This window comes from Rana temporaria, chromosome 2 (assembly GCF_905171775.1).
Source record: "Rana temporaria chromosome 2, aRanTem1.1, whole genome shotgun sequence".
NCBI classification, from domain to species: domain Eukaryota; kingdom Metazoa; phylum Chordata; class Amphibia; order Anura; family Ranidae; genus Rana; species Rana temporaria.
Genome location: NC_053490.1, coordinates 180,615,002 through 180,628,120, shown reverse-complemented (window position 1 = coordinate 180,628,120; position 13,119 = coordinate 180,615,002). Strand labels below are relative to the sequence as shown.

The 13,119-nt window shown below is 40.3% G+C and overlaps 1 protein-coding gene across 1 annotated transcript in view; it reads right to left on the bottom strand.

The window, feature by feature from the left end:
* The window catches only part of GPC6 (glypican 6), a 921,045-nt gene that overhangs the window by 673,436 nt on the left and 234,490 nt on the right, over nt 1–13,119 (bottom strand). The window contains exon 2 of the mRNA XM_040336093.1: nt 2,277–2,435. Within this exon, the coding sequence (XP_040192027.1) occupies nt 2,277–2,435 (159 nt within the window). The remainder of the gene's footprint in view (nt 1–2,276; nt 2,436–13,119) is intronic.

The following is a 13,119-nucleotide window of genomic DNA, read 5'->3' as shown; positions in this document are numbered from 1 at the left end:
CAGCAGAAACGCTCCATTCGGCGTCCGGATCGCCTTCATTGTTGTTTTCATGTTTGTCCATTGTCAGTGTTTATATGTGGTACCTGTGTTACACCTCCACGAACCTTGTTCTTTAGTGTGGCACTGACCGGCCCTTTTGGTAGGTTGCTTAACAAAGCTCTTTAGCTCTGTTGGTATTTATGTCCCTTTGATATCCCAGTCCATTTATATTTTGTACTATTATCAATTATCAAATAAATAATATATTTTTATACATCACTCGTGTCCGTTCATGCCATAGTAGCCCTCTTTTGTTGTCCTCAGTGGTACCTTCTCAATCCCTCTGTTGGACAACACCCTTTTGTTTTGTAATCAGTGTGCATGGAGCCTTAACATTTGAGAAAGCTCTGCTATAGTGAACAAAAAATCATATGTGTAAAAAAAAAACACCCTGCAATGGATGAACTTCAATCTCAATAAATAAAATAATAAAAAATCACGTGTAAGCAATACATATTTCATAAATCCACACTCATTATAAAGTCCATAGATGTGCAAGAAAACAGTACCTCACATCATATGTAAACATATAAATAAAATATCAATATTACATAAATCATTTACAAAAGAAAAAAAATTCAGTCCTTGATAAGTTCATAAATTGTGCAACATGAGGTGCTCATGCTCAGTGCTCTCAATAACAAAAGTGCAATTGTGCTCAAAGTGCCCGTGAGGTAAAATGACTTATTAACCTCCATTTATTAAACAAGTATTGCACTTTCCGATATAACACGTATTTAGCAGATGGCTATGTGAAGCCTCGGGCGCTGTACCATCCAAACAGCCCTGGCTTGATGACGTCACAGAACCGACTCCGACCATGACATTACACAGGGTATCCGTATTTATTACACAATGCTGCATATATTTGGTGCGATCTATCACTCATTAAATATGTCTGAGTGTTGAATTGTTGTTTTGTGGCATAGAAATAAATAGTTTTAAAAGGATAACGACTATATATAGTTTTTTTGCCTGCATGGTGCTGAGTGGAGCATAAGGAGGAGACGTTTACCAGTGGATGGAAGATTAAAAATTAGGTAGACTTAAAGCATCTTCCATGATCCAGAACAAAGGACATCATGTATTTTAACCAAACATAGTATGTGAGGTCAAGCAGCTAAGGTGAGACCACAACTGGAGGTGGTCATGCATACAGTGGTTTATATAGTGAACATATGTGATATAGAGGACAATAAGAAGAACTAAAAAGGAATTTTACTTCACTCTGAATGTAGTGGATTGAAGTGGATTGATTTGATTGTGTTTTTTTAGTATTCATGGCAGAAGTTGGATTTTGATTGACTATTATATTACACTTGCATTATATTTATGATTGCAGTAATAAATATGAGTCACATTTGATGTGTAGCGGATATATATATATATATATATATATATATATATATATATATATATATATATATATATATATATATATATATATATTTAGAGAGAGAGAGAGAAAAAAATTGACATTTATATTTTGCATATGTTCTTTCACACAGTTTGCATATATTCTGGTTCTAAGAGATTTTTTTTTTTCTGGAGATTTTCCTGCAGATTTTGCATTATAGAAAGTTTGATTTGGTTACGCAAAAGCAACCATAGCAGCTCGTAAGACATAATTAAATGAATTAGGCTTTTATGCCAATGCTGGTGCTTATGAATGGCCCATGACAGTGGGGTGAAAAAAGGAGCTCTGCATAAGCTTCCATAGGGCTTCCCTTTCTCACTTTTGGCGTCTGAGTAGAGGAAAGAAGCAAATGTAAGTGTGCACTACTGGGGAAAGGGCACATCAAAATACAATTTTTGGATAGCTTGGTGGGGGATTAGAAACACTGTCAGGTTTTTATTTCTTACTGTGTCATCAGGATTAAAAGTGAGGGTAAATCCAAACTTTTGAGTTGCCATCAGAACAGAAGAAAATATTCTGATAGAGAAACTTGTTCCTATGACAACTATCTAAAATGGCATATCCTTCACATTAGAAAGATATCCTCTCACTTCCTGTTGAGTCTACAGGACAGGAAGTGAAGGAGAAAATGTCCAGTGAAACCCATGAAAAAAAACTGCCAGTGGCCTTAACCCTCCCCTACTCTATGTAAAATGGAAAAAAGGCTTTAAATATGCTTCAAGCAAACCTGTTGCATAGCAGAAAACATGGGTTTGCATCAAATAATAAGACCATATATAATCAAAACGGTTAAAATTGACATTTGCAATTTACAACTTACCATCAAACTTTCTATGACATGATGTGAATGCAGTGCGGACAAAATGGCTTGTTTCTTGAACTATATTGGCAAATTCCAGTTGACTTTGATGACTGAGTTTATCCTCCATTTCAGTTGTGCAGCATGTGTATTCCTGAGAACAGACACGCAGATGATCCCCTGAAGAAAAATTGAAGAAAAAGTTTTTGTCGTTGTTGTTTATAAAAAAAGAAAACACCACAAGATTGATTATTTTGCCGTCTAAATTCATGAATCTTTCATGATGAACATTTCTTGTTTGTTAGACTGTATATTAGAATATGACTTAAGCCCAGAAGATAAAAACAATTAAAATTAAAAATTCATACAAGAGGTATGAAATGTTAGTTTGTGTGTGATAGCATACATTTGAAAGAAGCTCTTTATTCTTTCTGTTTTATTTTGTTTTTCATGGTAGAATATTCTGAGGGCAAACTGCAATAATAACGTCTCTCACAAAGAGCCATGGCAAAAAGGAGCATAATGATGGAAGTTCTTGTCAGGAGCTGACTGCCAATAATTTCCAATAAGTAAACAGACAATGCAAATAAAATAAGTAGATATACACCTGGAATTAAATATACAAATGAAACATCCGGGCAGATTAATAATTATGACAACCAAATAGTAGTGTTGCATGGGCATTGAAATCTAAAGCCAACAGTGTTGAACAAGAAGTCCCTCCACCCAATTTTCTAAACAATAACCGTGAAAGGAAAACCATTGTTAATGAAATAATTGTAACCACAATGTGGGTTACTATCTGTCAAGTTAAATTGTTTAGGAGCGGTTGTAAAAACGTCCCGTGTACATTGAGCCTAACACCAAACCCAATTTTTAAGGTGCATCTCCTATGTCTTGGTCAAAAGAGAAGAAGCACCTTATTTGTCTGTTGATTGCCCTTCAAATAAAAAATAGGCTCATAGTGGAGATTTTTAAAAACTTCTCAAGTCCATAAGGGGTGTAAAGATACGAAACCTGAAGCGGTTAATATTGAAACCCAAAAGCAAAGTGTATTATATTGGAGCTTATGGAATCTTAGCTACATTCGTTTTATTTTTTAGGGTATTTTCCGTTTTTTTTCACCATGTGAACCAGCCAGCAAGTATGTTATTTTTTAACGTACATTAACACACCAAGCTGTCCAGACAAAGTAGCGGGTTGGGGCAAACCATTTACGATGGTGTTCTCAAGAGCAAAGAGAAACTGTCTAGTGGTTTGAGACAGGAAGTGTGTTACGGATCACCAGGTGAAAAAAAAAAGCCTAAAATAAGAAAACGAAGGCACCCACCACATTTAAAGATTGGTACGATGTAATATATAACATTTTTGTTTTTGGATTTAATACCACTTTAAATTGTTATAACTGTGCAAACCTACCCTTTTATGCCTAAGGCCTCGTACACACGACCGAGTTTCTCGGCAAAAACCAGCAAGAAACTTGCTGTTTTTTTTTTTTTTGCAGAGGAAACCGGTCGTGTGTACATTTTTCGATGAGGAAACTGTCGAGGATCCCGTCAAGCCAAAAAGAGAGCATGTCTTCTTTTTCCTCGACTGGAATGGAGAAATTTGGCTCGCCGAGATCCTCGACAGCCTAACAAGGAACTCGACGAGCAAAACGATGTGTTTCGCCCGTCGAGTTTCTCGGTCGTGTGTACGAGGCTTGAGCCTATTTCTGACATTTGTTGCTTACAAGATAAAGTCCGTATTTTTTGCTAGAAAATTACTTAGAACCCCCAAACATTATATATATTTTTTAGCAGAGAATCTAGAGAATAAAATGGTGATTTTATGTCACACTGTATTTGCGCAGCGTTCTTTCAAAAGCATTTTATTGGGGGGAAAAAAGACACTTTCACGAATAAAAAAAAGGAAAAATTAACAGTAAAGATAGCTCAATTATTTTGTATAATGTAAAAGATGATGTTACACCGAGTAAATAGATACCTAACATGTCATTTTTTGCCCACACTCGTGGAATGGCGACAAACTACGGTACCTAAAAATCTCCACAGGCAACGTTTTAAAAAAATAATGATTACCAGGTTAGAGTTACAGAAGAGGTCTAGTGCCAGAATTTTTGCTCTCACTCTGATGATCGCGGCGATACCTCACATGTGTTATTTGAACACTGTTTACATATGCGGGCACGACTTACGTGTGTGTTTTCTTTGCTGTGCAAGCTCACAGGGAAGGGGGCGCTTTAATTAATTTATTTTTTTCTTATTTATTTTTACATTGTTTCTTTAAAGAAAAAAATACTTTGATCACTTTTATTGCTGTCACAAGGAATGTAAACATCTCTTGTGACAGTAATAGGTGGTGACAGGTACTCTTTATGGAGGGATCTGGGGTCTAAAAGACCCCAAATCCCTCCTTTGCACTTCAAAGTATTCACATCGCCAAAAACTGCGATTCTGAATACTGTCATTTTTTAAAAAAATTGCTACCATTAGCAGTCAAGTAAACTGGAAGTGACTTTGTGACGCTGCTTCTATGTTTACACATAGGAGGCTGGAGCAAAGCCATTTCCGTCTTCCTTCCAGTCTCACTCTAGCCAGCGGAAATGCCAGATCGTGGATTGGGTCTCCCAATCTCTACCTGACCATGTTTCAGAAAACTGCATTGAGAACATTTTCATTACAGTCACTTAGGGAAATAAGAAGACTAAGGAGGTTTTCAGCTTTTGTAAACTATGTTCTCCATAATAATACTATTTTACAAATACCCCCTGCTTTGGATATCTTTATCGGAAAAACTCATTCATGTGCTTTACTTTGTTATCACTGCTCACACTTGAACATAAATGTTCTGACTTGCCCGGACCCGTCATCATTGGCCTTATACAAGAAACTGTATCATTAGCAACATGGAAGAGATTAACCACTTGCCGCCCGCCATATAGCAAAATGACGTCGGCAAAGTGGTTTCAATATCCTGACTGGACATCATATGACGTCCTATGGGGGCGCGCATCGCGGCGATCGTTGTTGCAGGGTGTCAGTCTGACACCCCGCAACACCGATCTAGGTAAAGAGTCTCCGTCGGAGATCAGCCGTGTCCAATCAGACGCGTCTGTCAGACGCGAGTAGAGGAGAGCCGATCGGCTGCTCCTCTGACAAGGGGGGGTTTGTGCTGATCAATTATCAGCGCAGCCCCCCCAAGGATGCCCACACTGGACCACCAGGGATGCCACCATAGACCACCAGGGATGAAAATCAGAACTAAAAAATGGATGCCAATCAGTGCCCACAATGGATGCCAATCAGTGCCCATAATGGGCATCACTGATTGGCAGGCATTATTGTTTGGCACTGATTGGCATCCATTAGTAAAACACATTACAGTCTATCAGCGCCCATCCATGCTCATCTGTGCCGCCTATCAGTGGGGAAGATGGAGATCTTGTGTTTATGCTAAGCTAAGCAGAAAAACTGATCTTTGTCTTCCCCCAGTCAAAGCACCACCCCTCCACAATTAGAAAGCACTCTTAGGCCTCGTACTCACGACCAAACATGTCTGCTGAAACTGGTCCGCGGACCAGTTTCAGCGGACATGTTCGTTCGTGTGTAGGCAGTAACGTACAGAATTCCAGCAAACAATCGTCGGCCAGACCGTTTTCCAACAAACAACTGTTTCCTGGTCTTGCTTTAAAACAGTCTGCTGGAATCGTGTCCGTCAGACATGTTCGGTCGTCTGTACACAAAAGCAGCGTACAAAAACCCCGCGCATGCTCAGTCCAAATGAGGAGACGGGAGCGCTCGTTCAGGTAAAACTCGCGTTTGTTTGGGATATGGCACATTCGTCATTAGAAACCTTTTATTCTAGCAAGAGAACAATGTCTTAAAAAGGCGCACTAAACCACATTTTCAAGCCTCGTTTGATTAATTCTTCTCTTGCTAGAATAACCCCGTTCTCTTGCTGATGCAATTTCAATAGAGTTGTCCCATACTGAAATGTCACATTTCTTGCTTGTGATGTAATCCTTTAATAATGTTTTCTATGCCAGACGTGTGTTTTGGTTGGTGGTCCTCCATAATTTATAGTAGTCATTTTTGTAAAGGAATGTGCATTTTTTTTTTTTTTTTTTGTTGTTTCTAGTTATGTCACCATTTAAAATATTTTTTTTTTACATGTTTTTTTCAATTTTTTTTTTTTTTTTTTTTTTTTGGTGTTTCATTAGAGAATATTAAACCATGTTGGCACACCAAATGTCCCCCCCCCCCCCCAAGGAGTGTGTCCTTTGTAAATTACCCATTGTATATTTATTAAAGGTTTGCTGCCTAATAATCCCCACAGTATAACAAACAATAGACATGTTTTCAAATGAAAGCAAAAAGCCTTTTATTCAGGCAAATGTCATCACAAAAAATAAAAAGAACGGCAGCACTAGAATAGATAGCAAACTATATGCAAACTTGCATTTCCAACATGGTGAAGGATAAACTTCCAAGCCTCAGGAGCCAAACACAAAAATATGAAGCAGCAGCACACAAACAAAGGAACCCAAACTGTGGTAGTACAAACAAGATGTCCTTTATGTGGAAGGAAATGGAAGGCAGAAAATCAACGTTTCCTCCTCTTTCCAGCCTTCCCTCCAGGCAGCCTTCCAGCGGATCGAACACGGGGTCTTGCAGGTGGGGTTGATGTGGCAGCAGGAGGATGGTGTTCCGCAAGCCGGGCCGGGTCACATAGCCCAGTGTCTGGGGTCAGCAGGCCCCTCTGCATCCACCAAAGGACCTGGTTCATCAGGGCCTTTGCCAGTCTTCTCTGGTCCTCCTCCCCTTCATTTAAATCATGGGCCAATGAGGCACTGAAGGCCTCTGTGGGGTTGAGGGGGGCCCTCATGATGGCGCTTGCCTCCTGGATCATGCGGAGGCTTGCCTCCTCCACAGGCCTCAACTGCCTCCTTCGGCCTGATGGCCTCACCTGGGGGGGAGAAGACTGGCTGGTGGTGGTTCTCCTGGCCGGGTGGACCTGCTGCAGGCCACTGGGCCCAGCCTCCTCCTGGCTGCCACTGACCCCGGCCTCCTCCTGGCTGCCACTGACCCCGGCCTCCTCCTGGCTGACAGACACCTGAGGATCTGCCACCTCCTGGCTGATCTCTTCTTCCTGTGTGGAAAAAAAAGGACATTTTTTACAATTTCGCTAAATAAAACCACACTCATTTTCATGTTTTTCGTTTAGTATTTTCTGTTCATTATTACTTGAATACACTCTACTTCTGACCCCTGCAGTTGTCATCTCTGACACCTATTTGTCTGAACACCTTTTTTTTTGCTTTTTCCCAGCTTTGTTTTTTTTTTACAATATCTAATCATTAATCCACCAAGAATTATTTACGCCAGAAATATAGAGGAAACTACTATACCTCCTCATCGAAGGGTGGCAGATCTGCATCTCTGTCAGCCAGGCCCTCTTCCTCCGACTCTGCAGGGCTGTGGTCATCTGGGGAAGGTCCGCTGGAAGGTAGCATGGAGGAAAGGTTGGAAGAAAGACTGGACATCGTTTTCCTGCCTTCCATTTCGTCCCGCAAAAAAGCCATCTGTTTATAATACCACAGTTTGGGTTCCTTTGCTTGTCTTGCTGCTGCTCCCGATTTTTGGCTTTTATTAGCTTTGTATGCTCTCCTGTATGTGCTTCTGAGGTTGGCAAGTTTATCCTTCACCATGTTGGCAGTGCATCCTGGCACCCAAGTTTGCATATAATTTGCTAGCTCTTCTAGTGCTGCCGCTCGTACCTCTTTATTGCAATATAAAGAGTGCTTGGAATTCCACAGGATGGGCGTCTCCTGATATTTTTGGAGTAAGGCCTCTATAGATTCCTTGCTTTGTAGGAGGTCCATTGTAATTTTTCCAAAATTATATTTCTTTTTGAGTCTAGATTACAAAAACATAAACCACAGAAAAATAAATATTCCAAAGGATCAGCGTTGACCTTGATCTAATATGTGTCTTCAAATTTATTACCTATATCTAATTACAAACACAGTCTCTCTTGTTTAAACAATGATTGGCAGCTCGGCCGCATTGCTTGTACCAAACATTGATTTGCTAGATGCAGAGCCATTGTTCACATTGCAGTAAATATTTTAAATATAGAAAAATAAACAATGCTTACAAATGACAGTTTTCATCTAGGCACTCTTTCATGTGTAAATCTCATGCCCCTGACAATGGATGACATAAAAGACACTTCCTAATGACCTCTGTACAACCAACACTTGAACAATACTTTGCCTGATCTGAATACACCATTCAAAAACTTGTCAATGAGGTACAGCATTGTTCACATCTCTATTTTGTGAGGTGTCCAAAAGCATTTGGAAACCAAAATAACATTGTGGTACCCCATAGACAGAATAGCTTAAAAAGGGTGCAACCAACAGCCCAAACCCCCATCCCATGTGTCTACATTTTCAAGGCCTCTGCTGATCACATTTTTAATTTCCTTACCTTCCTGTCTCTCGCTCCTCGTTTCTCACGCTCGCCTAATTACCGCGTAAGATGCGTAATCACGGCGTAAACCTTTTAAACACTCCGCGTATTTATTAAACCCCGCCCTCGTCACCTTTGCGAGGCCCCTAATCAATGAGTTTAGGAAATATGGCGTTAACTGTGTATGTTCTGGATGCGCTCGAAGATTCTCCGCGTAACCGACGTAAACACGTTGTTTGCATTCTCTACACTCCGCGTATGTATTAAACGCCGCCCTCTTCTCCGCCCATGGCGTAAGAATTCATCTTTTCCACGCCCATAATCTCTGTGGGAAAGGAAAGATGGCGATGTCACACGAGCGGGCACGATGCTCTCATGCCACAAGTGAAGGGACAGAGGCAGGGACGTCCCGATCAAGGAAAAGAAGATATAAAGCCACTAATATGCGGTTCCAGGAAATGGTGGAGTTAGTTTACATCATGCGAAAGAAGGACTATGATGGTGAATTAGGGCCATACAAGACCCCTAACCGCCGAAAGGCACATATTATGGACAAGGTGGCGAGGAGAATGCAGAGGATGTTTGGGATCACCAGGTCCAAGGAACAGCTGAGGAAACGATGGTCAGACTTAAAATTGAGGGAGCCACATCAGATGAAGAAAATACTTAAAATTCTGCGTAAAAGTAAGTAAATATATATTGGGGTTGGGGGGGGGGGGGTGATTGTCTGCAATAATGTGTTGCCATGTATATTTCACCATCTGCCTCCTTGGCCTGCTTGTAATTTTAAAGACATGTTGTCATTTATTTTTTAGGACATAAATAACTACATATTTACAAATAGTGTTCTTAGTAAACAACGTAACATCACATAGTTTCTCAGAAAGGCTCGGTTATTCCAGGAACAACACACCTGGACATGGCTCACTGGCCAAAAACTTTGTTTGTAAACATTGTGTAAAAGCTAGTTCTAGAAAAATAAAGTATGAGAATGGGAAAGGCAAACAGGATTCATTCTAAAAACAGTGGTAATAAAGCAGATGTTTTCACATCTGCAATGCAGAGCACCTGTGTCTCCCCAAATCAAAAATGGGTTTTGGTAGGGTCTCCCAGAAATACAGTTTAGGGGGGACATCCATGTGTGTCACTTTGCTAAAAAGGGGCAGGATCAGAGCTTGCCATATAGAAGTAATTGCAAAATGTAGGTTTGGTGAAAGATAAAAGTAACTAAATGAAAGCATCTTCTAAGCAATGTGTGCGATTTATGCTCTCCAATATCTGTGTGCTGATGAGTCTACATTTTTTTTGGTTTATTTCAGGGGAAAGAAGTCGCCAGCATTTGGAGGAGGCAGAGAGGGCCAGACAAGGCCAAAATCTGCCATCTCAACATGTGGAGGAGGAGGAGGATGTGGAAGGAGAAGAGGATGTGGAAGGAGAAGAGGATGTGGAAGGAGAAGAGGATGTGGAAGGAGAAGAGGATGTGGAAGGAGAGGAGGATGTGGAAGGAGAGGAGGATGTGGAAGGAGAGGAGGAAGGAAGAAAGGAGGAAGGAAGAGAGGAGGAAGAAGTAATTTTGGACTTAGAAGTTATAGCAGATGAAGGGCAAGTGGCGGAAGAACAATTTGGCGAATTGAAAGAAGGTGGATTGATGGATGAAGGAGGAGTCCAAGATGATGGGGAAGTGGTGGAAGAAGGAGGAGTGATAGAAGATGATGGGGAGGTGGTGGAAGAAGGAGGAGTGATAGAAGATGTCGAAGAGGTGGAAAGGAGAAGCCCATCAGGTCAGTGTCACCCTAGCTTGATTCAAAAAAACATATGTAGATAGGCCTCATCGAAAAATAATGTTGTAAATGCCATTTTTAATTTTTTTTTTAGGGGAGGAGGATGGTGTGCCAATATTTTCACGTGCAAGTGCTGCTATAATTATTCAGCAGGTAATGGAGTGCAGCACTGAAATGCACAATATGCGTGAAAGGATGTTTCTCATGGAACAGAATGTAACAAATGTCCTTTTGGAATGCAGCACGGAAATGGACAATATGCGGCAAAGAATGATGGTCATCGAATCTAATTTTAAAAACATTATTGACATGATGGGCCGTGTCAAAGACTGAAACACCCCCCGCCCATCCCCCGCCCCCACAAACATTTTTACAGTTTGAATAATGAATACGCCAAAATTTGAAGATACACACACAGTGTGCCAACATGTGCTATCTGCCATCACAGAATATCTAATGTCTGTGCTTTGTGGGTCCAACCCCCTCCTCCATCCTCAAGTAGTTGAGAGGAAGGGTTTGCTCCCACAGAACACAGACATTGATCACCCATGATGTCAGATAGCACATGTGGCCATTTGTCTGTTGAACCAATGACATTTGGCGAGTTTGCACTGAATGTGTGTATCTTCCAATTTTGGCGTGTTCCAGTGTGAAAGCACACCATGACTGACTGCTGTTGTGAGTTTTTATATTTTTGGAATTGGATTTTGTTACTTTTTGACCATGTTGAACATTTTGGGATACTATAAAGTTTAGACCATAAAGAATAAACAACGCCAAAAAATTTAAAATATATACAGGCAGTGCAGAATTATTAGGCTAATGAGTATTTTGACCACATCATCCTCTTTATGCATGTTGTCTTACTCCAAGCTGTATAGGCTCGAAAGCCTACTACCAATTAAGCATATTAGGTGATGTGCATCTCTGTAATGAGAAGGTGTGTGGTCTAATGACATCAACACCCTATATCAGGTGTGCATAATTATTAGTCAACTTCCTTTCCTTTGGCAAAATGGGTCAAAAGAAGGACTTGACAGGCTCAGAAAAGTCAAAAATAGTGAGATATCTTGCAGAGGGATGCAGCACTCTTAAAATTGCAAAGCTTCTGAAGCGTGATCATCGAACAATCAAGCGTTTCATTCAAAATAGTCAACAGGGTCGCAAGAAGCGCATGGAAAAACCAAGGCGCAAAATAACTGCCCATGAACTGAGAAAAGTCAAGCGTGCAGCTGCCAAGATGCCACTTGCCACCAGTTTGGCCATATTTCAGAGCTGCAACATCACTGGAGTGCCCAAAAGTACAAGGTGTGCAATACTCAGAGACATGGCCAAGGTAAGAAAGGCTGAAAGACGACCACCACTGAACAAGACACACAAGCTGAAACGTCAAGACTGGGCCAAGAAATATCTCAAGACTGATTTTTCTAAGGTTTTATGGACTGATGAAATGAGAGTGAGTCTTGATGGGCCAGATGGATGGGCCCGTGGCTGGATTGGTAAAGGGCAGAGAGCTCCAGTCCGACTCAGACGCCAGCAAGGTGGAGGTGGAGTACTGGTTTGGGCTGGTATCATCAAAGATGAGCTTGTGGGGCCTTTTCGGGTTGAGGATGGAGTCAAGCTCAACTCCCAGTCCTACTGCCAGTTTCTGGAAGACACCTTCTTCAAGCAGTGGTACAGGAAGAAGTCTGCATCCTTCAAGAAAAACATGATTTTCATGCAGGACAATGCTCCATCACACGCGTCCAAGTACTCCACAGCGTGGCTGGCAAGAAAGGGTATAAAAGAAGAAAAACTAATGACATGGCTTCCTTGTTCACCTGATCTGAACCCCATTGAGAACCTGTGGTCCATCATCAAATGTGAGATTTACAAGGAGGGAAAACAGTACACCTCTCTGAACAGTGTCTGGGAGGCTGTGGTTGCTGCTGCACGCAATGTTGATGGTGAACAGATCAAAACACTGACAGAATCCATGGATGGCAGGCTTTTGAGTGTCCTTGCAAAGAAAGGTGGCTATATTGGTCACTGATTTGTTTTTGTTTTGTTTTTGAATGTCAGAAATGTATATTTGTGAATGTTGAGATGTTATATTGGTTTCACTGGTAAAAATAAATAATTGAAATGGGTATATATATATTTTTTGTTAAGTTGCTAATAATTATGCACAGTAATAGTCACCTGCACACACAGATATCCCCCTAAAATAGCTAAAACTAAAAACAAACTAAAAACTACTTCCAAAAATATTCAGCTTTGATGTTAATGAGTTTTTTGGGTTCATTGAGAACATGGTTGTTGTTCAATAATAAAATTAATCCTCAAAAATACAACTTGCCTAATAATTCTGCACTCCCTGTATATATAGAATTATAAATCTCTCTAATCACTGAATTTAGTGAAGTAGAGATTTGACTCCAAAATCTCACCTAAAAATTTACTTTTAGAAAAACACACCAAAAACAAAAAAAATGGTTAAAAAATTATTGTTTTTTGTGCATAAAAAATATGCCCAAAAAAAAAATTAAGGCGGTAAACACCCCACCAAAAATAATCTATATATATATATATATATATGTAAACAATAAATCTAACTATATTTGATAA